Below are 27,196 nucleotides of genomic sequence, written 5' to 3'. Positions count from 1 at the left end.
AACAACATCTTTGTCTCTGTACTTCCGCCTCGACTGACATCTCTGCCCAAACTCTTTGCCTTTCCAAATGTCTGCTTGTGTCTGTGTATGTGCGGGTGTGTGTGTGTGTGTGTGTGTGTGTGTGTGTGTGTGTGTGTGTGTGTGTGCGCGCGCTGTCTGTGTTTCTATCAACCTGCCAGCGCTTTCGTATGGTAAGTCACATCATCTTTGCTTATATATATATATATATATATATATATATGATATGGTTATAATAGAGGGAAATATATATCTAAAAACAAAGATGATGTGACTTACCAAATGAAAGTGCTGGCAGGTCGACAGACACACAAACAAACACAAACATACACACAAAATTCAAGCTTTCGCAACAAACTGTTGCCTCATCAGGAAAGAGGGAAGGAGAGGGAAAGACGAAAGGAAGTGGGTTTTAAGTGAGAGGGTAAGGAGTCATTCCAATCCCGGGAGCGGAAAGACTTACCTTAGGGGGAAAAAAAAAGGACGGGTATACACTCGCACACACACACATATCCATCCACACATATACAGACACAAGCAGACATATTTAAAGACAAATATGTCTGCTTGTGTCTGTATATGTGTGGATGGATATGTGTGTGTGTGCGCGAGTGTATACCCGTCCGTTTTTTTCCCCCTAAGGTAAGTCTTTCCGCTCCCGGGATTGGAATGACTCCTTACCCTCTCACTTAAAACCCACTTCCTTTCGTCTTTCCCTCTCCTTCCCTCTTTCCTGATGAGGCAACAGTTTGTTGCGAAAGCTTGAATTTTGTGTGTATGTTTGTGTTTGTTTGTGTGTCTGTCGACCTGCCAGCACTTTCATTTGGTAAGTCACATCATCTTTGTTTTTTATATATATATATATATATATATATATATATATATATATGGTTATAATAGAGGGAAACATTCCACATAGGAAATATATATCTAAAAACAAAGATGATGTGACTTACCAAATGAAAGTGCTGGCAGGTCGACAGACACAAACAAACACAAACATACACACAAAATTCAAGCTTTCGCAACAAACTGTTGCCTCATCAGGAAAGAGGGAAGGAGAGGGGAAGACGAAAGGAAGTGGGTTTTAAGGGAGAGGGTAAGGAGTCATTCCAATCCTGGGAGCGGAAAGACTTACCTTAGGGGGAAAAAAGGACAGGTATACACTCGCACACATGCACATATCCATCCACACATATATGTGGGGATGTGTGGATGGATATGTGCGCGTGTGCGAGTGCACACCCGTCCCCCCTTCCCCCCAAGGCAAGTCCCTCCGCCCCCGGGACCGGAACGACTCCCCACCCTCTCCCCCAAAACCCACCTCCCCTCGTCCTCCCCCCTCCCCCCCTCCCTCCCGATGAGGCAACAGTCCGCCGCGAAAGCCTGAATTTTGTGTGTGTGCCTGTGCCTGTCTGTGTGTCTATCGACCCGCCAGCGCTTCTGTTCGGTAAGTCACCTCATCTTTGTTTTTATATATATTTTTTCCCACGTGGAATGCTTCCTTCCATTATATATATATATATATATATATATATATATATGATATGGTTATAATAGAGGGAAACATTCCACATAGGAAATACATATCTAAAAACAAAGATGATGTGACTTACCAAATGAAAGCGCCGGCAGGTCGACAGACACAAACAAACACAAACACACACACAAAATTCAAGCCCTCGCAACAAACTGCCGCCCCACCAGGAGAGAGGGAAGGAGAGGGAAAGACGAAAGGAAGCGGGTCCTAAGGGAGAGGGCAAGGAGTCACTCCAATCCCGGGAGCGGAAAGACCCACCTTAGGGGGAAAAAAGGACGGGCACACACTCGCACACACACACATATCCATCCACACATATACAGACACAAGCAGACATATTTAAAGACAAAGAGTTTGGGCAGAGATGTCAGTCGAGGCAGAAGTGCAGAGGCAAAGATGTTGTTGAATGACAGGTGAGGTATGAGTGGCGGCAACTTGAAATTAGCGGAGATTGAGGCCTGGTGGATAACGGGAAGAGAGGATATATTGAAGAGCAAGTTCCCATCTCCGGAGTTCGGATAGGTTGGTGTTAGTGGGAAGTATCCAGATAACCCGGACGGTGTAACACTGTGCCAAGATGTGCTGGCCGTGCACCAAGGCATGTTTAGCCACAGGGTGATCCTCATTACCAACAAACACTGTCTGCCTGTGTCCATTCATGCGAATGGACAGTTTGTTGCTGGTCATTCCCACATAGAATGCGTCACAGTGTAGGCAGGTCAGTTGGTAGATCACGTGGGTGCTTTCACACGTGGCTCTGCCTTTGATCGTGTACACCTTCCGGGTTACAGGACTGGAGTAGGTGGTGGTGGGAGGGTGCATGGGACAGGTTTTACACCGGGGGCGGTTACAAGGGTAGGAGCCAGAGGGTAGGGAAGGTGGTTTGGGGATTTCATAGGGATGAACTAAGAGGTTACGAAGGTTAGGTGGACGGCGGAAAGACACTCTTGGTGGAGTGGGGAGGATTTCATGAAGGATGGATCTCATTTCTGGGCAGGATTTTAGGAAGTCGTATCCCTGCTGGAGAGCCACATTCAGAATCTGATCCAGTCCCGGAAAGTATCCTGTCACAAGTGGGGCACTTTTGTGGTGGTTCTGTGGGAGGTTCTGGGTTTGAGAGGATGAGGAAGTTGCTCTGGTTATTTGCTTCTGTACCAGGTCGGGAGGGTAGTTGCGGGATGCGAAAGCTGTTGTCAGGTTGTTGGTGTAATGCTTCAGGGATTCCGGACTGGAGCAGATTCGTTTGCCACGAAGACCTAGGCTGTAGGGAAGGGACCGTTTGATGTGGAATGGGTGGCAGCTGTCGTAATGGAGGTACTGTTGCTTGTTGGTGGGTTTGATGTGGACGGACGTGTGAAGCTGGCCATTGGACAGGTGGAGGTCAACATCAAGGAAAGTGGCATGGGATTTGGAGTAGGACCAGGTGAATCTGATGGAACCAAAGGAGTTGAGGTTGGAGAGGAAATTCTGGAGTTCTTCTTCACTGTGAGTCCAGATCATGAAGATGTCATCAATAAATCTGTACCAAACTTTGGGTTGGCAGGCCTGGGTAACCAAGAAGGCTTCCTCTAAGCGACCCATGAATAGGTTGGCGTACGAAGGGGCCATCCTGGTACCCATGGCTGTTCCCTTTAATTGCTGGTATGTCTGGCCTTCAAAAGTGAAGAAGTTGTGGGTCAGGATGAAGCTGGCTAAGGTAATGAGGAAAGAGGTTTTAGGTAGGGTGGCAGGTGATCGGCGTGAAAGGAAGTGCTCCATCGCAGCGAGGCCCTGGACGTGCGGGATATTTGTGTATAAGGAAGTGGCATCAATGGTTACAAGGATGGTTTCTGGGGGTAACGGATTGGGTAAGGATTCCAGGCGTTCGAGAAAGTGGTTGGTGTCTTTGATGAAGGATGGGAGACTGCACGTAATGGGTTGAAGGTGTTGATCTACGTAGGCAGAGATACGTTCTGTGGGGGCTTGGTAACCAGCTACAATGGGACGGCCAGGATGATTGGGTTTGTGAATTTTAGGAAGAAGGTAGAAGGTAGGGGTGCGGGGTGTCGGTGGGGTCAGGAGGTTGATGGAGTCAGGTGAAAGGTTTTGTAGGGGGCCCAAGGTTCTGAGGATTCCCTGAAGCTCCGCCTGGACATCAGGAATGGGATTACCTTGGCAAACTTTGTATGTGGTGTTGTCTGAAAGCTGACGCAGTCCCTCAGCCACATACTCCCGACGATCAAGTACCACGGTCGTGGAACCCTTGTCCGCCGGAAGAATGATGATGGACTGGTCAGCCTTCAGATCACGGATAGCCTGGGCTTCAGCAGTGGTGATGTTGGGAGTAGGATTAAGGTTTTTTAAGAAGGATTGAGAGGCAAGGCTGGAAGTCAGAAATTCCTGGAAGGTTTGGAGAGGGTGATTTTGAGGAAGAGGAGGTGGGTCCCGCTGTGACGGAGGACGGAACTGTTCCAGGCAGGGTTCAATTTGGATAGTGTCTTGGGGAGTTGGATCATTAGGGGTAGGATTAGGATCATTTTTCTTCGTGGCAAAGTGATACTTCCAGCAGAGAGTACGAGTGTAGGACAGTAAATCTTTGACGAGGGCTGTTTGGTTGAATCTGGGAGTGGGGCTGAAGGTGAGGCCTTTGGATAGGACAGAGGTTTCAGATTGGGAGAGAGGTTTGGAGGAAAGGTTAACTACTGAATTAGGGTGTTGTGGTGCCAGATTGTGTTGCTTGGAATTTTGAGGTTTTGGAGGGAGTGGAGCTGGAAGTGGGAGACTGAGTAGATGGGAGAGACTGGGTTTGTGTGCAATGAGAGGTGGTTGAGGTTTGCTGGAAAGGTTGTGAAGGGTGAGTGAGTTGCCTTTCCGGAGGTGGGAAACCAGGAGATTGGATAGCTTTTTGAGGTGAAGGGTGGCATGCTGCTCTAATTTGCGGTTGGCCTGTAGGAGGATGCTCTGAATAGCCGGTGTGGATGTGGGAGAGGAAAGATTGAGGACTTTTATTAAGGATAGGAGTTGACGGGTGTGTTCATTGGCTGAGTTGATGTGTAGGTGAAGGATTAGGTGGGTGAGGGCAGTGGATTGTTCAGTTTGGAACTGGTATAGGGACTGATGGAAAGAAGGGTTGCAGCCAGAGATGGGAACTTTAAGTGTGAGGCCTTTGGGGGTTATGCCAAATGTTAGACAAGCCTGAGAAAATAAAATATGCGAGCGTAATCTGGCTAGGGTGAAGGCATGTTTGCGGAGGGAATGTAAATAAAACTTAATGGGGTCGTTGTGGGGGTGTTGTGAGGGTGACATGGTATTAGAAGGTGGAAAGTGTAAGATGAGGTTGAAATGAAAATGAAAGATAAAAATATATGGGGAGAGATAAGGGTGAACTAGAAAATAACTGGAGATCTGGTATGAAAAAATGCGAAAAAGTGTTGGTTAAGTTGATCCTGTGGTGAACTTGGGTTGGTAGACAGCGATGTGCATGAAGGTTAGGTGGTTGTGTTGCCGCTAAAACACGTTAAAGGACGGAGAAATTCGGGAAAATTTCGAAAAAAACGTGTAAATGTATTAAAAGGCGTGGTGTTGTGGTGAAAGATTACGAAAATGGGGCTAACAATTGTAAATAATGACGTTAAAACCTGTGGAGAGCGGCTAAAAATGATCAGTGATGTACGAAAAACGGAAGTGGAAATAAAGTAAAAGTTAGTAGAACTAGCCGAAATGGTTGTTTAATACGTGAAGGCAGCTGTTATTGAACTAGAAACGGTTAGCGGTATTGTCGAAAGCGCGAAATAAAAATTTTTTTTTTTTTTTTTTTTTTTTGGTTATGGTTTGGCAGTGGGTTACGTATTATAGAGTATATATAGGCGGGATAAATTTGTATTACGGTAAAAAGGGAAGGTGAATAGAAAGTGAGACTACTGGTAAACGCAGAAAGAGAAAATAAAGAGAAAATAAGACGACAGGAAAGATTTCAAGGTGCAACAGCGACAATAACAAACGTAATTGTTGGGTTCAAATTAATGATATGGTTATAATAGAGGGAAACATTCCACATAGGAAATATATATCTAAAAACAAAGATGATGTGACTTACCAAATGAAAGTGCTGGCAGGTCGACAGACACAAACAAACACAAACATACACACAAAATTCAAGCTTTCGCAACAAACTGTTGCCTCATCAGGAAAGAGGGAAGGAGAGGGGAAGACGAAAGGAAGTGGGTTTTAAGGGAGAGGGTAAGGAGTCATTCCAATCCTGGGAGCGGAAAGACTTACCTTAGGGGGAAAAAAGGACAGGTATACACTCGCACACATGCACATATCCATCCACACATATATGTGGGGATGTGTGGATGGATATGTGCGCGTGTGCGAGTGCACACCCGTCCCCCCTTCCCCCCAAGGCAAGTCCCTCCGCCCCCGGGACCGGAACGACTCCCCACCCTCTCCCCCAAAAAACCCACCTCCGGGTGTGCACTCGCACACGCGCACATATCCATCCACACATCCCCACATATATGTGTGGATGGATATGTGCATGTGTGCGAGTGTATACCTGTCCTTTTTTTCCCCCTAAGGTAAGTCTTTCCGCTCCCAGGATTGGAATGACTCCTTACCCTCTCCCTTAAAACCCACTTCCTTTCGTCTTCCCCTCTCCTTCCCTCTTTCCTGATGAGGCAACAGTTTGTTGCGAAAGCTTGAATTTTGTGTGTATGTTTGTGTTTGTTTGTGTCTGTCGACCTGCCAGCACTTTCATTTGGTAAGTCACATCATCTTTGTTTTTAGATATATATATATATATATATATATATATAGAGAGAGAGAGAGAGAGAGAGAGAGAGAGAGAGAGAGAGAGAGAGAGAGAGGGGGGGGGGGGAGGGAGGGGGGGGGGGGAACATTCCACGTGGGAAAAATGTATCTAAAACCAAAGATGTTGTGACTTACCAAACGAAAGCGCTGGCACGTCGATAGACACACATATAAGCACAAACATACACACAAAATTCTAGCTTTCGCAACCATCGGTTGCCTCGTCAGGAAAGAGGGAAGGAGAGGGAAAGACGAAAGGATTTGGGTTTTAAGGGAGAGGGTAAGGAGTCATTCCAATCCCAGGAGCGGAAAGACTTACCTTAGGGGGGAAAAAGGACGGGTATACACTCGCACACACACACATATCCATCCACACAAAGAATTTCACACCAAAGTTCAAAGTTATGGTCATGTATGCCGCCCCCCCCCCCCCTTTTAATTCTGTTACAGAAACCAGTATTATTTCATAAAGAACTGTAAACTTTCTGTTTCCAGTGATTATATGTATGATACATTGTATATGTTGGTAACAGTGCGCGTTTCTTGTGTCTGTAAGTGATTATCTTTGCTAGTACTTACTTTTGTTTCGCTGAAGCAGTTTGTTCACGAGTTACTGAATGTTTGTTGCCCAAGTGCTACATATATGTGTGGAACTCCATACCCTTTAGTGTGCAATAAATACGAACTACGCCACGCATCAAAAAATTCAATGAAAGGAAATTCCGTGGTAACCAGTTCACAAACGAAACAAGCCACACTGTTTAAAGTAACCTATAAATCAGTTCTTCAGAGATGAAACTCCCACATGGCACGCCTGCTGGCGATTCAAATTTTTGTCTTAACAATGACGCTGTTTGTAGTAGATTTATTGTTGTTGTTGTCAGCATCTTTTCTTTGATAAAGGAAGGGGTGAAATGTAGACAATGTGATGGTGTAGGTTGTATGGAAATAACAGAACAACAAAGTAGCAGGAAGGGTTTAGCATCAAAATTAGTTTTTCTGTGTAGATCCTGCAATAAATCTACCTCAAAAATGACTTCGAACATTGTACATAATTCATATGATGTGAATTTTGAGACTGTGTATGCAATGCATACAATAGGAAAAGGAAAAAAGGCTGCTCAAACGTTTTGCAGTTTGATGGCCCTTTCTCCTCCTCCCAGTAGGTTCAGCAAGTACATAAAAATACTTTTAGGTGCCTTGACAGTTGTGTCTAAAGCATCTATGAAATATGCAGTAGAAGAAACTGTAAATATTAGTGGAACCAGGGACATTGCTGTTGCACTTGATCGGACATGGCAATGTCGAGGACATCATTCCTTGAATGGTGTTGTAAGTGCTACTTCTCTGGAGAAAGGAAAAGTTGTTGATGTTGAATACTTATCTAAGTACTGCCACACCTGCCATGGTAACACTGAAGGACATATTGAACATCAGTGTTCTAAGAATTATGATGGTTACAGTGGAGGTATGGAGTGTGATGGAGCTCTAAAAATATTTCAGAGAGCGGTGCCCATTTATAATGCTAAATATATGAAGTACCTAGGTGATGGGGACTCTAAAGCTTTCAATAAAATTAACGAGTTCAATGTTTATGGTGATACCTTGGTAACAAAACTGGAGTGTTGTGGACGTGTGCAAAAGAGGAGTTGTGGGCATGTGCAAAATAGGATGGGTGCTAGACTGAGGAAGCTACAAAGAGAAATGAAAGGAAAGTTGCTATCTGATGGAATATCTCTGTCTGGCCGAGGCAGATTGACAGTGACTGAAATAGACCTCCTTCAGAGTTACTATGGACTGGCTAGTAGACGAACTGCACCTCTGAATGATGTTACAGCAATGAGAAAAGCTGTATGGGCCACCTACTTTCATAAGTTGTCAACAGATGACCACCCTGTTCACAGATTATGCCCTAAAAGAGAAGATTCTTGGTGTGGTTACCCAAGAGAAAAATAAAGTGGTCAAATATACCATCATAAGCACTCTCTTCGTGAGCCTCTTAGGAATGAAATAAAACCAATTTTTAGAGACATGAGTGACCCTGTTTTGCTTAGTAAATGTCTTCATGGGGGCAATCAGAATACAAATTAAAGTTTCAACCATTGCATATGGGAAAGATTGTCCAAGAATTTTTTGTAGGACTAAATACATTAAAAGTTGGTGTACTAGATTCAGTGATATATTTCAATGATGGAGCAATAGGAAGGTTGGAAGCCCTGAGAAATTTAGGCATAAAATGTGCCTCTAATACGGAAGATCAATTGCTTGCATGTGACAGACAATGGGTACATGAAGCTGAATGATTCACTCTTTAAGTTACCAAAGAAGCAAGAAGTGCTAAAAGGAATGCCAAGAGGAGGCTTGAAGATGAAGAAATGCTGCAGGATGAAGACTATGCTTCAGGAAAGTTGTGTGGCACAGATTAAATGGGACTCTTATCTTCATTCGCAATTTACCACAACTTGTATTTTTCAGAATTCAGGCAAAGATATTTCCTAAAGTTTATAAAACATTGTTCTAATTTTTTTCTGTAACTTGCAATAGTCCATACTTATGTAGTAGACATAAGCTTTAGAGCAGAATCAACTAAATTATAGGAAAAATAACATTTTCATTAGGAAAAAAAATTATAAAAATTAAAATGTAAGATGTGATATTTTTTTATCCTTGTAATATACATAATAGGTGGAATTAAATCGGTCTAGTACCTCAGCCATCATGTCATGAATATCTGGTAAAAATCTGGTCTCCTTCAAATGTATAACATTGGATTAAATGGTACCTCAATTTGAGGAAGCATTTTGGGGGAAAAAAATTGTATCAATCTCTTTGTAATTTTTTTAATAACCCTAAGCAGGTTCAAAAATATTCAAAATACTTCTAATTTGTTTAGAAAGTGCGCTGCATTACCTGATATCAACAAAAAATCTGTATAACATACACATATAAACAGTGCCTGAAAGAAACAAGTGTTGATTTTTACATAGTATTGAGCTGGAAAAGTACCCTGTATCCCTAAACAAAAAGTTACTGAAATTTAAACTTGGTGACTGATTTCCACAAATAAGATACTTTATACCAGTGGTGTACAAACTTGCTATTATCACGTGTCACAAATCTTTCACTAGGGAGTATTCATTTTATTTAGCAAATATTATTACAAAAATGTGTTTTTACAGAAGCATTATTTACACAATTTAATTTGAAACACAACAGTCCACTTGATTTGACATTAGGCTCAATTTTTGTCAATTTACAAGTTCTACAAGAAGAAACAGAGGGGGGCGGGCAGCCATCATACCAATGATGGGCCACGCACAGCTTGTGATCTGTGAATCCCTCCTTTATATTATGAATAATAGCCCTTATATTTGTTTGCTGCAGGTGTCCTTTGATGCATTGCATATGGATATGTAATGGAACAGACTCAATCATAGGTAAAGCAGGTTTTTTAGATGGATGCCAGGAAAATGCAAATAGTCTACAAAACACTTGTGCAATCCATCCTGTAATATTCCTCAATTGAGTGGGACCCATACTAAATAGGACTACCATGGGGTATTAAATGTACACAAAGAACAGCAGCATGAATGGACAGAAGTTTGTTAGCCCCTTGGAAGAGCATCATAGAGATGCTAGAAAAACTGAAGTGGTGGTAAACACTGGAAGATAGATGCAAACTATCCCGAGAACGCCTACTTACAACAACCAACTTTAAGTGATACGTCTCTGAATATACAGGGTGATTCAAAAAAGAATACCACAACTCTAGGAATTTAAAACTCTGGAACGACAAAAGGCAGAGCTAAGCACTATCTGTTGGCGAATTAAGGGAGCTATAAAGTTTCATTTAGTTGTACATTTGTTCGCTTGGGGCGCTGTTGACTAGCCGTCAGCGTCAGTTGATGCTAAGATGGCAACCGCTCAGTAGAAAGCTTTTTGTGTTATTGAGTATGGCAGAAGTGAATCGACGACAGTTGTTCAGCGTGCATTTCGAACGAAGTATGGTGTTAAACCTCCTGATAGGTGGTGTATTAAACGTTGGTATAAACAGTTTACAGAGAATGGGTGTTTGTGCAAAGGGAAAAGTTCTGGACGGCCGAGAACGAGTGATGAAAATGTAGCATGCATCCAGCAAGCATTTGTTCGCAGCCCAGGAAAATCGACTCGCAGAGCTAGCAGAGAGCTGCAAATTCCACAATCAACCGTATGGAGAGTCCTACGAAAAAGGTTAGTTATGAAACCTTATCGTCTGAAATTGGTTCAAGCACTGTCTGCAGCTGATAAGATTAAAAGAATCGATTTCTGTGATTTTATCCTTGCTCAAATGGAAACAGATGAATCTTTCGTTTCAAAGATTGTGTTTAGTGATGAAGCAACTTTCCACACTAACGGGAAAGTCAACCGTCACAATGTCTGTATATGGGGCACTGAGAATCCGCGGGAAACAACTCAGTATGAACGTGACTCGCCTAAGGTGAACGTTTTCTGTGCCATTTCAGCCAATAAAAGTTTTTGGTCCCTTTTTCTTCGAAGGAGCTACTGTAACTGGACTACAGTATCTGGAGATGTTAGAGAATTGGCTGTTCCCTCAGCTCGAACAAGAAGCACAACAATTCATATTTCAGCAGGATGGAGCGCCACCACATTGGCACTTATCTGTCCGTAACTACCTGAACGTCAACTACCCGAGGCGATGGATCGGCCGCCAGGCAGCCCGGACAGAGCACTTCATCACTGGCCTCCAAGAAGCCCTGATCTTACCCCCTGCGATTTTTTCTTATGGGGGTATGTTAAGGATATGGTGTTTCGGCCACCTCTCCCAGCCACCATTGATGATTTGAAACGAGAAATAACAGCAGCTATCCAAACTGTTACGCCTGATATGCTACAGAGAGTGTGGAACGAGTTGGAGTATCGGGTTGATATTGCTCGAGTGTCTGGAGGGGGCCATATTGAACATCTCTGAACTTGTTTTTGAGTGAAAAAAAACCTTTTTAAATACTCTTTGTAATGATGTATAACAGAAGGTTATATTATGTTTCTTTCATTAAATACACATTTTTAAAGTTGTGGTATCCTTTTTGAATCACCCTGTACTACAACCTCCTCTGTATCATTCCCACAGGAATCACAAAAAACTATTCGACAAGTTACAGCACACAAAGAGGCATTTAAGCAGCCATTCGTCCCATGCTCGACATATGAATGGAATGGACTTCATAGTGCTTTATAAAATACAGATGTAGATGCAAAAGAAAATACATCACAATTAAGTTTAGTGCATAAGTAACTTTAACATTTTACCACTGTCGCATGAGTGAGTGAACTATCATTGAACTTACCACAACCATACCAACAGGAATATCTAACCCTGGAGGAACAATGAACACTTCATCTTCTTCTGCAGCTGTCTCTTGTTTTGAAGTAGCTTCATCCTGCTGAGCAGATCCATCTCCTTCATTATCATAATTGAAAGCAACTTGACCATATGAAGCCTGACTGCCCAGGGCTTGATGTAAACGCTTCAGCTCCTCTTCTACAAAAAGACAGAACTTGCTTCAAAAATTGTTCTTTGCAGATTGGATATTAATAATGTTCACAAAAGCCATTTAAATATTCTGTAATAAGGGTATGCAAATGTGTAGACAAATTCATGTGTCCGGTATGAACTTCAAGTCATTTTAAGTTATATGTCTAGGATCACAGCATCAATGGTACACCCCTATTCCTCACCCATCATTTGAAATTTAAAATTGACATCTTACATAATTAAACAATCATCATCATAACTACGTAGAACATTCCTTCATTTATGGCAACATTTCATTGCATAATGGGAAAAAAATTCATAAATCTGCTATTAATTTTTTGACAGACACTTGAAGATCTGACACTTAAAGAACCCTGCCTATCATGACCACTTTGAAGCAAAGACTTATTGCATTTGTTGATCTACATACAGATGGTATCTCTCTGCTACCCTACACATTTACGGAAATTTACACAGGATAGTGATAGTCATCATTCTGCTATCTATGACACCTGAGAGAAAAAGAATACAAAGGAGTGTGTTGGAGGGTACGGGAAGCGGTTCACTGTACAAGTGAAGACAAGTGTATACTCACTTGCACCTGACATGTCAGTGTTTTCACAAAATACAGCAAAATTTGACCAAAACAGAATGTGTATAATTCGGAAATCTGGCCTAATCGTAAAGAGACTTCAGTTCCGACACATTCATTACACTTTTACATGCTAATTTTTTGTGTAAAGTGGAACACGCCTAAAGCAAACATGGAATGTAAATTTTAAGATCGACTTAGTAATTCATCACATAATGCGGAAAAAGGCTTATGCAGTACTACTTTTTCAAAAATATTTAAAAAGGTTGTGTTCAAGTGTCACCTTAAGCATCTGATTGCAAATAAATCACAGTTTGGATTCCTCAATGGTTCCAATATAGAGAAGGCTACTTACATGCACAGTGAGAAAGACCTCAATTCATTAGATAACAAACCTGTCAATAGCCTTTGATTTTGTTAATCACAGCATTCTCTTAAGCAAATCAGAATATTATGTCGTCACCGCCAATGCTGCAAAATGGTTCAAGTATTACCTAGTTTATTGGAAACAAAGGCTGTCGGGAAATACTCGTGGCATAAGCAATTAGTCTTCATCTAATCGGGAATTAATTACATGTAGTGTTCCTCAATGTTGCATCTTGAATCCATTGCTTTTTTGTATAAATGACCTCTCATCTATTACATTGCCAGATACAAAGTTTGTTTTGTTTGCAGATGACACATACATTGCAATAAATAATAAGTCAAGCACAGATTTAGAAACAGCTGTTAATCAAATTTTCACCGACATTAATAAATGGTTTAAAGCTAATTCACTGTTATCAAACTTTGAAAAGAACAATTACATGCAGCTAAGAACCTGTAAGAGTTTTCCTTCAAGCATATGTAAAACATATGAAGATATACAGATTGAAGAGGTTGACAGTGTTAAATTTCTGGGACTGCAACTCTATAATAAATTCAGTTGAGAAGGGCATACAACAGAATTGCTGAAGTGCCTAAACAAGTCCGTATTTGCACTGAGAATGATGTCAGATATAGGAGATATAAATATAAAAACAGCTTGCATACTATGCTTACTTTCATTCCATTACGCCATACAAAATAGTGTTCTTTGATAATTCGTCAAACCAAGCAAAAGTTTTTACAGTGCAAAAATTTGTAATAAGACTCATTTGTGGTGTAAATTCAAGATCATCATGTAGAAATGTGTTCAAGGACCTTTGTATTTTAACCACTGCTTCTCAGTACATTTATTCCTTAATGAAATTTGTTGCAAGTAATATGTCTATTGCCAAACAATAGCTCAATACATAGTATCAACACTACGAATAAGAATAATCTACATAAAGACCTAAAATTGCTTATTTTGGTCCAAAAGGGACCCACTATTCAAGAACACACATTTTCAATAGATAGTCAGCAACCATAAAAACTTGGTTTCAGATAAAGCACACTTTAAACAAGAATTTGAAAGACTTTTTGATAGGCAACTTCTTCTACTCTATAGGTAACTATCTTAACGGGGACTGTTAGACTAGCTTAAATAATGTCGTCTGCTGGATTTCAGTTTTTACTGCACTTGCTCACAACAGTCAAAATTAGATATTTTTTGTATGATAAATTTATTAAAAGTGTGTAACTATGTTTCATTCTGACAGGATATTAATTCTGTAAATATTAGCAGTTCCACTCCACTGTAATGTATTCACATATTTTGACAATCTCCTGAAAAAGAATCAGGGTAGTAAGTATTATATTCATATGTTTTATGTTTTTTATTTTAGATTTTCTGACTTGGTCCACAGCCACGAAAATGATCTCATTTTTGGGATTATGGAACGAAAACTGAATTTAGTCTAGTCTAACCTAATGGCATACCTTAGTTATTCACATCTATACAAAGATGCTACTTTTAACACAAAGACTGTACACCTCAGACAATGTTGTTACGTGAAAGAGGTTCGTGTTATTCCATAAAACAGTGGTTTTACTCGGCAAGATGAAGCAATCCAAATAAATACATTAGCTGTATTATTTCCTGTCAGTTTCAGTTGACTTTTAGTACTTTAAGTACACTATTATGTCAAACAAAAAGTATGTGTCACTAACACTTAACGAAAAGATCAATGTATTCAAGGCAAATGAAAAAGAAACCCTGTGTGTAAAATAATGTTTTATTTCAAACGAGGTAAAACAAAAATTTATGAAATTTTAAAAAACGAGGATGTGATATAGGATGAATGGATACCATGGAACTTGCAAGTAAAAAAAAAGGGCAAAGAAAATAGGAAATGAAAAAATTAACGAGACAGTGTGGGAATGGTTCGTTAAGTGTATGAGAATATACTTACTCATCATCAGAAATGTGTATATGGAAAGGCCCTCTACATAGCTGTCTGAAAACATGTTAGGTAATATGGAGAAGCCACTGGTGATTGGAAATGTGGCAAACGCCTTTGTTCCGAGGGAAAAGAAAAAGAAGACGACAGTAAGCTTCTGGTCACATGGCAAAGCAGTAAAAAGTTGTGGATGGTGAGTGGTCTTATTGAAGAGTGCCAAAATGAAAAAAGGAAATTGTCAAGTTCTCCTTTTTGATTAAAGGAGGCCACTCACCAAAAATCAGAAGTGTTGAGTCGTCTATAGGGACTCACAAAAACACAGAAAATTTGCTAGTTTTCAGAGTAATCTTTTCTATAGCTAGAGTAAAACACACATGCAAATACACATGCACATGCGCACATAGACATGCCTATGATCCTACATGGTGCCAACTGGATGAACAGTGCCAGTGCTGCATTTTGGCAGGTGGACTAGGTTGTGGTAGGAGTTGTATTAAGTGGAGTGGGTTAGGTGAGAGAGAAGCAGGATGCAGTGACAGGGATTGCTGGCATGTGGCTAGCAACTCGGAGGGAGGCAGCTGGTTTGCCAGCTAGGAATGCAGAGAGGGAAGGATGGTAGGTACACAGGATAGGCATGTTGGAGTTGGTGAGAATGGCACACACTGAAGGTGAAGTGAAGATGGGAAATAGGAGGGGGTGACACGATGGAGGAACTGGAAACTGTTGGATGGAAGTTGTAGGGACAGTGGCTTACTGAAGATTTTGGCCAGGACAATTACAAGAGCGGAGGATATTGTAAGGATAACTTCCAACTGCATACTTAAGTGAAGTTAGTGGTGGGAAGGATCCAGATGGTCCATGTTGTAAAGCAGCCATTGAAACAGAGCATGTTGTACTCAACTGCATGTTGTGCCACGGAATGGTGACCTTGTTCTCAGCAACAGTTTGGTAGTGGCCATTCATCATGGTGGACAGCTGATTCCATCCTGGATGCAGTAAACTGGATTGACTTAGCAGTAAGGGAAATAAATCCCAAAACTGTCATGAAGTGCTTCAGAAAAGCGTGGTTTGAAGGCGATGAACAAGATGCTTCTGTACTCATTGAAGATCAAGAAAATTCAGCAGCAGTTGCTGGAATTAATTCAAATGTAATACATTTAATGTAGTCCAGGTGACTACATTCAAACTGATGACTTTGTCGGCTCACTCCACTTTTACTCTGGCAATAGATCTAATCGAAATCCACAACACAGTAGATGATGGGGAGGGAACAAAAGAAGATGAACAGGTGCAAGATGATATCCCTAGAAAAACTAATATTCCCTAAGAAGCTACTGCACGCATAAGTGACATTATGCAATTTGCGGCACAAAAATTCTCCCAAGCCGTAGCAACTATTATATAGGGGAGGAAAATAACGCACAGTAAAAACAATTTTGCAGGAAATTCAAACAGATTTCCCATCTTGATATGTGGTGAAAAACGTGAAATGTAAAGCAAATAACCACAGGAATACTATGCATGTACATTAATACATGAATTACAGGAAAAACACAGTCATGCCTTGTTATGTATCAATTAGATGCCACAGAAGCACATGGAGTGAATTTTGCACCACTGCAGTCATTCATAAAGACAGCAGTAATGGACTAAAAGGAATACAGGGATTGTCTGAAAAGTTTCTGGCGTCACCCATACATTGCAGCACAAAATGGAGAATTCCCCCCCCCTTAGGGGATGGTACTACTTTCAACACACTCCGTGTGAAACTGCAAATCATTCCATTTAGTAGTTGGCTGTAAGCAGCTGTCCAAACAAAACACAGCGTGAACAAGCTAAAAATTGAATTTTTGGCAAACTTGAAAGGGACTAAACATGAGGTCATTGGTCCTTTTCAACCTTAACACTAGAATGGTAGAAGGAGTCAAAATGACCCTGTCATACTTTTTTCCTTCAGTGTCAGCTCCAAAGTTTTTTAATTCATTCACGGAATCATATGAACTTTCCTATTTTTTCTCTTCTTTATGGTGATGACTTAGAATTTACAAAATATTTACATTTTCTTTGACATTACATTCGACATACCTAGAAAAGCAGAAGGGGGTCTATTTGGCACCATTGCAATTGGTCTTCTGAGTATAAGCAGATAATGTACCAAATGAAACAGCAACATTCAGTAGCCACGCACAGTTACTGCTGCTCACTGTTGCATCTTAGCATGTGCACAATCTACTGTAATTTACAACTTATCTTTCAGGTAATACTCTTTGTCCATGAAAAATGTTTGCAAACACACATCGTCCACATGACTTTCTTATGTAGAACTATTACATCTCTTACAGGATTCCGACATTGAATTGGAAATGGACTATACTGATGAAGATCAGGATCTTGTAACTCAGACAAGGGAAGATTATGACATTGTGAATGAGGAGGAATTCGTAAAGGATCTTCAGCTACTCCAATCCTCACCTCACCCATCACAGCAGGCCCAGGTGTGTGCATCTACAGAGATGGTCGGTAGGGATGGAAGAGAGTGGCAGATTGCCAATTTTTCACATTCTGGAAGGAGGCCAGCTGTGAATGTTCTAAACAAGAAAGAAGATCTCACTAGCTATGCTTGTCAACTAGAACACAACTCTGTCATCAGTTCTTTCCATCTAATTTTAACGAAGCAATGTTACATCTCATGAAGGAATACACAAAATCAAATGCTTGAAAAGCACTAAAAAACAATGACTGTACCATGTCACTTTGGAACTGGAAAAATTTCTAGCTATCGTGTATGCTTTGGGTATCTTATGTACAAAAGTTACGTCTGTGGATGACCTCTGGATGCATTCCTGGGGGCCTACTTTCATCAAGGACATTATGCCAAGGGACAGACTTCAGGAACTTCTCAGATTTCTCTGTTTCTATGAAAAATCAGATGGAGCTGAATAGCTGCTAGCCAAAAAATTCAATCCTGTATCTGAAATTTGGGCAAAGTTCACTGAAAAGAGTAACAGACTTCATCAATTCATGCCAAACAAGCTAGACGCATACGGTCTCAAATTCTAGATTTCTGCTGAAATAGTGACCAAGTGCACATGTAATACTTACTCATACCTTGGAAAAAAGGACACCCACAGAGAGAAGTAACGTCCTTCTGCAGCTCATGGAGCCATTTCTGAATCAAGGAAGAAACATGATGACAGACAACTTCTTTATGTCTCTCAAATAAGAGAAAACTTCATTAGCTGGTGCAATGAACAAGAGCCATTGTGAAATCCCTGATGAGGTAAAGAAGACAAATGCTGAAATACACCCCACCACCATCTTGAACCAGACTGGCAACAGAAACTGCACTGTGATTGTATCCCAGGGAAAGAAGAATTTTTCTGAATATGCTGCATGCTGAAGTATCAAGAAGGAAAGAAGAAACCTAAAACCATAACATCCTACGACGCAATGAAGTACGAGGTAGATGTGATTGCATGCAATAACAAAAGCTGTCAAGCTTCAATTTTCAAAACTGGGGAACTCCGACAGGACACGGGTCACCAACAGAGAGACATCATGACGACAAAGGTGTGGATCACCTCAGTTGAGGACATGACCATGAACCAGCAAGGAATGGCCGACAAGTAGTTTGCAAAGGATAGCAGATTCCCTTCCAGAAGGGCAGAGGGAAGATTGGCATGTGCTCTTAGACCTCTTTGTGGTGTGTAGCTTCTTCGTAGTGGCTACAGTAAGCTGCTACTTCTAAGCCTCCAGAATCTGAAGGTGTAGTGTCAACCACAAGTTGGAGCCTGGCATCCTCACCTTTGGGGTTTCCATCTAAGGAGTTACCTTTGTGAGCAGTCTGTAAAATTGTTTCCTGGAATCCCTATAAGACTCAAGTCCAGAAGATTACAATGGCACTCCCAGTATTGTGGAGGCCAAAAAAAAAAAATTATCTATGTCAAAACCAATGAGTTCCAATGACAGTACTGCCCAACAGGCTGCTTAACAAGTCATAACAGATTAGGAAATTTTGGTGAGTGCAAATCCAATGGAGGGCTTGGATAATGGCTACTTACTTTACTGTAAAAATACTCCCTTTGTCATAAAGTTCCAGGACAGGTTTTCTTATTTCTGAGTTTGCAATATTAAAAAGAAACAATGATGTTTTTATGTTACCTGAAATGTGTTCATCCTTGAAATGAACTTGATCATGTTTCCATGCAAACTCACTAGGTGGCAAGGCTGAGCTTAGCAACCACACTGTTTGGGTTCTTTGCACATTAGTTATGGTGACACATCAGATGCCGATTGTGAGCAAAGTGTGAACACTAAGGTCTGCATTAAGGTTGGGAAAACCCTTAGTGAAACATGGACTATGATTAAGCTAATATAGGCAGGCGAGGCACTTTCAAGCAGTCATGTTTTCAGAGATTCAGTGCAAGATGATCCCAGAGCTGGTCGCCCATCTACAGCACATACTGAGGCAAACATAGCATGTGTAAGGCAGTTACTGCAAGAAGACTGTCAAGTAACTGTGCATGCAATATCAGAAGCACTTAATTTGAATTGTGATGTGTCTCATAAGATTTTATGCCAAGATTTAGGGAAACCGAAACTTAATGCAAAACTTGTCCGTTACACATTATGTATTGAACAGATGAAGAATTTCTGCTGAACTACTGGATAGAGTCAGATGTGATCACAGATTTCTGTCTAATATTATGAAAGCTGGTGCTACTAGTATGACCCTCACATGAATTGTCAAAGTGCTGAATGGCACAGTCCTCAATCTCCAACCTCGAAAAAAGTCCTTCAAAAACAAAGACAATGTTGATCACATTCTTTGATAGTAAAGGATTTATTCATCATGAGTATGTTTCTCCAGGTCAAGCAGTGAAGCAAACTCTTTACTTCGAAGTCCTGAAAAGTTTGTGACAAGCAATTCAACGTAACCACCCTGATTTGTGGCATTCTCAGGACTCCTTACTACATTACAATGGAAGACCCCATACTGCTTTATCACTTAACGAGTATCTGGACAGACATTCTGTTATTGCCATCCCACATCTGTCACATTCACTCAACTTCGCACCTTGCGATTTTTTCTTGTTTCCTCAACTGAAAAGGAGACTGAAAGGAAAGCTTCATGAAGGTATCGCAGGCATCCAATAGCCTGTGACAAATAAGCTTACAAGCATCGCAGTTGAAAATTTCCCTGCTTGCTTCCACAATCTCCAGAAATGTTGGCAACCGTGTACAGACAGCCAAGGGGACTACTTTGATAGGAACTTGTCCTGGCACTTTGCTGACAAAGTAAAAATTACACCAGGTCAGCAGCGAGCATTGCTCATTGTCCACAGCATATATACAGGTATAGCCACGCGATTGTCAACACTTGAGTTTTCATTATAAATGACTGTTGAACGTGGAAATTTTCGAAGAACTAAGAAAAATAAATGCTAAAATGCCAAAGGATTAATTATTTTCTTTGGGCAAATGAAAAGGTGCAACAGGATCTTTGGATAAGGTATGCATCATTAGCATTAGGGATGGGAGGGGGTGAGGTGTTGGGGGAGGGGGAATGTTCACTGAGGTATCCTGACAATGTTTGGTGGAGGGCTTGTGTTTTCCTTGTGGAAGGCAGATCCCCCAGTCATGGAAAAGGACATGGTGATTTGAATGTTCATGGTAGCTGCAGATGTATGTTGCATAACTTAGCAGTCATTTATGACATTTGATCAGTATAGGTGGAATCTTAGCCTCTACCAGGAGGCTGTCCATATGGCTCATCTGAAAGACCCCATTTGCAATCTGGATTCTGCAGTGTTGAACCAGGTTAAATAACTGTGAAGTTGAAGGGGCCATTGATCCACAAGCCGGCACCCACAATCCAGTCAGTATGGGACTAATGCTCTGTACAGACACTCAGTCACACGCAACAGTGTGTGACAGACAGTGGAATGTGTTGAGTTCCAACTGGCGCTTCTTTTTAAGCTAGTGAACATGTGGTAGACATGTCAACTGAGCATCAAATGAAAACCCCCGAAAAACAGTATGACTTACCACATTGAACATTTGATTATGAACGTAAAGTTCTGGATGTGGAGGAACAGTATACCAGCGGAAGCTCTTCTGCACAACACATCCTCATGGTGTAAAACTAGACACCATGGGAGAGAGCAGGATTTTGTTGTCCTGTGGAACCTTGCAGCTAGTAATCAATCAGTAAAACTCTTAGCTGAACAAGTGTAGTGAATACAAAACTCATTCACAAGGAAGGACAGAGAGAACATACGCCCACAGCCTCAGTAAACCCATTAATCACTCTCTGACAAGGGATCAACCTCAATGTGGACACCAGTGGGATTCAGTTCTGTACATGGGGGGAACTATAAGATGTCCCAATTTGAACAAGAAATTATATAACATAGGATCAAAATCAGGGAGGGGCTCTAAAAACTCTCTTGTACATTGGTGCAAGGATGGGGTAACACCATGAAATGTCAATGAGCCTGCCTTAATTCAAAGAAGACAGTAGTAAGGTGTTGGCAGAAGGCAAAAGCTGTCCTTTTAGCAGACCTCAGTTGAATTAAGTGGTCACTTGTGTACTGGCCCTTTTCGTGTTTTATATGGTAGCTGGCCCAGGAATGTAGCCTTAGAAGGCAATAAGGAGGCAACAGTATGGGAATTTTCAGAAACTGAGATGCTTAAGTACTTTGCAGAAACAAGATTTTTGTAAAAGAAGGTTTGAAGCCAACTGATATTCATCTGAGGTTCATAAACGTCAGCACCATAAATCACTGAAGTAGTGTATGATGTGATCTTGAAAGATCAGCATACAGAAGATGTGTGAAATTCTCAAGACTGTTTGGAAGTTATCCTGTGAATTTGTTTCTCATCTGCTGTGAGCAGGATTAGCACACGAATCTTTCTCATGTACAATTCTTCATTAAAAAAAAAAGCAGCCAACTTATTATTTTGAAATCCCCACAATCTTGACAGTTCCGCACACCTTTGTCAGCTGTTCTTTCCAGAGCATAGTGTGCACTTTTTCGATGATTTCTGGTGTTTTGTACTTTTCAGATGCCCTCCACATGGATGCTCTCGGATAGTTTTGTGCCCTCATTTAAATTCAGCAATACAATTCTTTAACAGTGGACAGTGGAGAGAGAGTATCTCCATATGCACAATCACGAACATCCTCCATACGCACAATCATGAACATCAAATGAATTTTGGTTGACATCAAATCATCTTTTACTAAGACCTTATCACTGTATGACACTAGAGCATCTCATTCTCTGATAATTCACACACCTTGCCTTGTTCAAACAACAGTCATCTTCCCACAGATATAACAATATCTGGATAATAAAATACTAACCTTCTAACAATGAAACTTCCTGGCAGATTAAAACTGTGTGCCGGACCGAGACTTGAACTTGGGACCTTTGCCTTTCGCGGGCAAGTGCTCTACCATCTGAGCTACCCAAGTTCGGAAAGTAGGAGACAAGGTACTGGCGGAAGTAAAGTTGTGAGGACAGGGTGCGAGTTGTGCTTGGGTAGCTCAGATGGTAGAGCATTTGCCCGCGAAAGGCGAGGTTCCCGACTTCAAGTCTTGGTCCAGCACACAGTTTTAATCTGCCAGGAAGTTTCATATCAACGCACACTCCACTGCAGAGTGAAAATCTCAGTCTGGAAACCTTCTAACACGTTGCTTGTCAAACTTTTTTGCTTGGAAACCAATGTTGACATTGTAAGGCAACACCTTGGGCTGCATAAGAAGGGGCGAGGGAGTGAGAGGGGAAAGGGGAGGGGGGCAGTTGTGTTATGTGAGCACTCAAAGAAAAATTCAATTTTTGGCAGACCATAGTTATTGATTACCACTTATAAATTTTGACTTTACATAATATAAGGTATCACACGAGATTTTTTAAGCAAAAAAGAAAAAATGTTGGAACTACAGGCACATTTCTGAAGGCTTACATAGTGACCAATTTTTTCTGCCAAAGCAGGTACTGTGGCCAGTACTATTGCAACAGGATCCCATGGTTTTTTTTCTGATTACTGGGCATATTTTCTAGGCATGTTCATGCTATAGTACATGAATGCATACCAAGTGACTGCAGCAAACCATTTTCAATTAGACTTTTGGATTAGGCCAAAATAATGGAACAGAGACACTTTTAAATAATATACCTTAATTAATTCAAAACTGCCACAACGAGTTAGAATGGTAAATGATAGCTTTCTGAATAAAATGATTTAGAAGTTCTTAGAGGTCCATTTTATCTGTTGTGCTATGTGTGTTTTTGGGAAGTAACTAATGCTTATTGGGGTGAAAACTTTGGCCACTGGATGTCATGTGAGCCTAGTGATCATCATATGAAACTATCAAACTGAAAGAAATTACAAGGAACTACATTTGGAGGCCAAAAGGTGCTGTTTGAACATTGATATCGTAAAAAATTATTATTCTCCATACAAGAGAGTTAACAAGAATAATACGCTGATCAAAACAATTAGGGGATCAGTTGAGATATCTAGGTTCTGAAGTATTGTCATCAGCAGAATGAACTAAAATGGTTCGACGTCTTTCTGTCAGTTCTACAGAGTGGAGACAACAACATTATGGTCACCAAGATAGCAGTGATACCAGAAAGTTGCTGCAGAGGGGTTGGTGTTGACTTGTGTTTACTCTACCAAACAAATTACACAAGCAGTTGAGTTCAGATTGTGTAGCAATCAGGTAATACAATGCAACAACAATGTGACTTAAGGGGAAGGTGGCTGCAACTATTGAAGTGTCCCAAACTGTAATTTCCAGGACCTCGATGCGATTTCAGACAACAAGAACTGTTTAAAGAAGGTGAGGCCAAGGTTGTCCAAGGGTAACATCAGCAAGAGATGACCATTATCTCCAGTAAACAGCCCGTCGAGACAGAAGCCTGAATGCAACTCAGCTGCAATGCACCCTCCAAGCAGCAACAGGGCGCACAACACAAACAGTCCAAATTCGTCTTCGAGAATGTGGCCTCTACACATGGAGGCCTATGGTGTGTGTGTGTGTGTGTGTGTGTGTGTGTTTGTGTGTGTGTGTGTGTGTGTGTGTGTGTTTGTGTGTGTGTGTGTGTGTGTGTGTCATTAAAACCACAACACTGTTTAGCCCGCAGAAACTGGGCAGAGGAACATCAGGATTGGAGTAATAACGAATGGCTCCAGGTGCTGTTCACACGAGTCAAGATTTGGTGTTCAGCCGGACAATCGTCATTCCCTCATCTTGAGGGAACGTGTAACTTAGAACATTCCTGCGTATGTGAAGGAAACATCAACAAATCATGGTGGTGGATGAATGGTGTGGGCAGGAGTCAGTACTGGCGGACATATGGACTTCTTTGCCATTCAGAATGGTGCTTTGACTGCTAAGAGGTATGGACCTTAACAGTTATCAAAGAAGCAGCTTCTCTGTACATGGACTACATCTTAATCGTCTGGGCAAGAATACTCTAGCAACTGACATCAACAGAGCTATTGAGGAAACAAAATGCGATAATTCAAATGTGATACCTTGTACCTCAGATGTCATACACACGAAAGACGGAAGTGATAATTATATATGCCTGCAGAGCAAGCAAACCGAAATAATTCCTCACTGCAGTGTCAAGACTGTTGATTTTTTAGGATAAAAAAGTCCCTCAGTGTTCCCAATTTAGAAACTATCAATTTGTGTGATAATGTTAACCTTGAGAATGATATATCCTCTCATGATTGTACTAATGTATCATTTTTACATTATAATGTTGAGGGCTTGGGTAACAAAATCGATGTATTTGAGGCCTTAGTTACAGATCTAGCTCCACATGTAATCGTGGTTACAGAGCATCAAAAATCTAACCATAATATTCAGTATTATAAGTTACAGGAGTATAATCTTACATCGTTTTTTTGTAGAACAGAACATAAAGGAGGGGGTGTTGCTACTTACGTAAGGAAATGTAACCTAATAAGTTCTGTAGAAAAAGTATCATGGGTTAAGGATTATTGTATCGAGAAAGACTTTGAAGCAGTGATAATTAAGCTAATGATTGTATCCGTCCCACTTATTGTGCTAGGTATATATCGAGCCCCTTCTGGTAATCTCGAGGTTTTCCTGGAAGCACTGGATAGTGTATTGGGGAAGCTAAGCAAGGGTGGCAATACAGTAAATATTGTAATGTTAGGAGACTTTAATATAAACACACTAAACAACAGCCAGGAATGCAAAGGTTTACAAGACTGCATAAGATCCTATGATATTAAAGATCTACTTGGTCATGTGCCCACTAGAATAACTGAGTCAAGCAGCAGTTCCATAGATCATGTGATGACCAATTATGAAAATGTTGTTTCGGCACAGACTGTAAACGGGCACATATCTGATCATCTAGGACAATTATTAGTGATTGGTTGTCTTAATAAACTTCAACAAAACAAAAAATTTGAGAATAGAAGATTATTTTCTGAATACAACATCACCTTGCTAAAGAATACTTTGGGTCAAGAATATTGGGAATCAGTTTCTAGAGAAAGGGGAGTTGACAGCAAATGGGAAGTATTTTTAAAAATTTTAACTAGACATATTGATATTACTATCCCGGCAAAGAAGATGAATGTAAATAAAAATAAACCTCCAGTAGTCAAACGTGTAAAACTTGATGAAAAAACGAAAAGACTCAAAGAAGGAATGGAGTATATGTATAAGCTACACAGAGAAACCAGTCTTGATTCATATAAAGAGGATTATAAAAAATATAAATATGAGTATCGCAAGGAAGTAAGGAGAAGGAAAGTAGAACATATTAGTAAACAGATCCGAAATTCTGACTGTGTCTCAAAGTCGTGCTGGGCAGTAGTTAATGATATGAGGAACACTGATTCAAAAACTAAAATTAATAATATAGAGTTAAGTATACATAATGATAATTTTTCTGATCCTTATATAGTTAGCAATATATTTAATGATTACTTTATAGATGCTATTGAAAATGATACTTGTATGAAACAGGAGAGGCCGTTTAAATATGATAAGGAAAAGGAAAGGCACTCTTGTATGCTACCTACAGTAACCATCAAGGACGTAACAGAGCTAATTGACAACCTAAAAAATAAAAGATCAGCTGGATGGGATGAATTCTCTCCTTTTCTACTGAAAAAATGCACGGGTGAGTTAGCCAGACCATTAGTCCATCTAATAAATTGCGTACTTGAAGAAGGTGTGTTTCCGAAGAAACTGAAACTTGCTTTAGTTAAACCTTTATATAAAAGGGGAAAGAAAACAACCACAGAACTACAGACCAGTTGCCTTAACGTCAGTGTTTAGTAAATTAATTGAAAAAATAATGCTAGAAATCCTAATTGAGCACTATAATATGAATAACTTAATAGGAGATTTCCAACACGGCTTAAGAAGGGGTCGGAGCACCATATCTGCAGCAGTACAGTTTGTACACTGTCTGATGGAGAAAATAAATGAGGGATACGAAACGGCAGGAGTGTTTTTAGATCTTTCCAAAGCGTTTGACAGAGTCCATCATGGCACTCTTTTAAGTAAACTTGCTTATAATGGTGTCGGTGGGAAACTGTTGCTTTTAATAGAATCTTACCTTAAAGATAGACAACAATGCACAGAAGTTGTGTATGATAATGGAGAGGTAATTGCAAAAAGAAGATCAAAGGTAAGGAACATAAATTTTGGTGTGCCACAAGGCTCTATCTTGGGCCCCTTCTTGTTTATTTGCTACGTGAATGATTTCCCAAAAGTATTAGACACCAGTCATCGTATTACTATGTATGCTGATGACACCTCTGGGGTTTGCTGGCCACGTAGTAATGATGACCTAAATTCAGTGGTACAGAATTTTGTTGAAAAAGCCCAAACACATTTTGAAAAAGAAAACCTGAGGGTCAATATTAACAAAACTAATTTAATTTATTTTAAGACAAGTAGTTCAAATAAAAATACTGTTCTAAATGAGGACATTCAGGAAAATACCTGTTCAGAATGTAAATTTCTGGGGATATATATAGATGACAGACTTTCATGGAACCAGCAAATAGATCATGTCTGTGGTAAAATAACATTTAGTCTGTATTTACTAAGGAGATTAGTTCAATATTTAGATATCGAAGCAATAAAAATAGCGTATTTTGGGTTGGTGTATCCCCAGCTATTTTATGGAATTGTATTGTGGGGTGGGTGTAGCCAATACAATATAAAAAGGGTATTTGTATTGCAGAAAAGAGTAATAAGAACTATGGCAAAAGTAAGACCCAGAACTTCATGTAAAAACCTGTTTATTAAGTTTAATATTATGACTATCTATGCAGTATATATGTTTCAATCAATATTATTAGTGAAAAAAGACAAAAAAGTGACAAACAGGAATATGGAAATC

At 40.4% G+C, this 27,196-nt stretch overlaps 1 protein-coding gene across 2 annotated transcripts in view; it reads right to left on the bottom strand.

Moving 5' to 3' along the window:
- LOC124545413 (splicing factor, suppressor of white-apricot homolog) overlaps positions 1–27,196 on the bottom strand; it is a 162,098-nt gene that overhangs the window by 123,364 nt on the left and 11,538 nt on the right. For both annotated transcript variants that reach the window (XM_047124331.1, XM_047124332.1), the window contains exon 3: positions 11,695–11,888. In XM_047124331.1, the coding sequence (XP_046980287.1) occupies positions 11,695–11,888 (194 nt within the window). The remainder of the gene's footprint in view (positions 1–11,694; positions 11,889–27,196) is intronic.

Source organism: Schistocerca americana, chromosome 8 (genome assembly GCF_021461395.2).
Source record: "Schistocerca americana isolate TAMUIC-IGC-003095 chromosome 8, iqSchAmer2.1, whole genome shotgun sequence".
Classification (NCBI taxonomy): Eukaryota; Metazoa; Arthropoda; class Insecta; order Orthoptera; family Acrididae; genus Schistocerca; species Schistocerca americana.
Note: the sequence above shows the minus strand (reverse complement) of the source record. Positions and strands in the feature narration are given on the sequence as shown.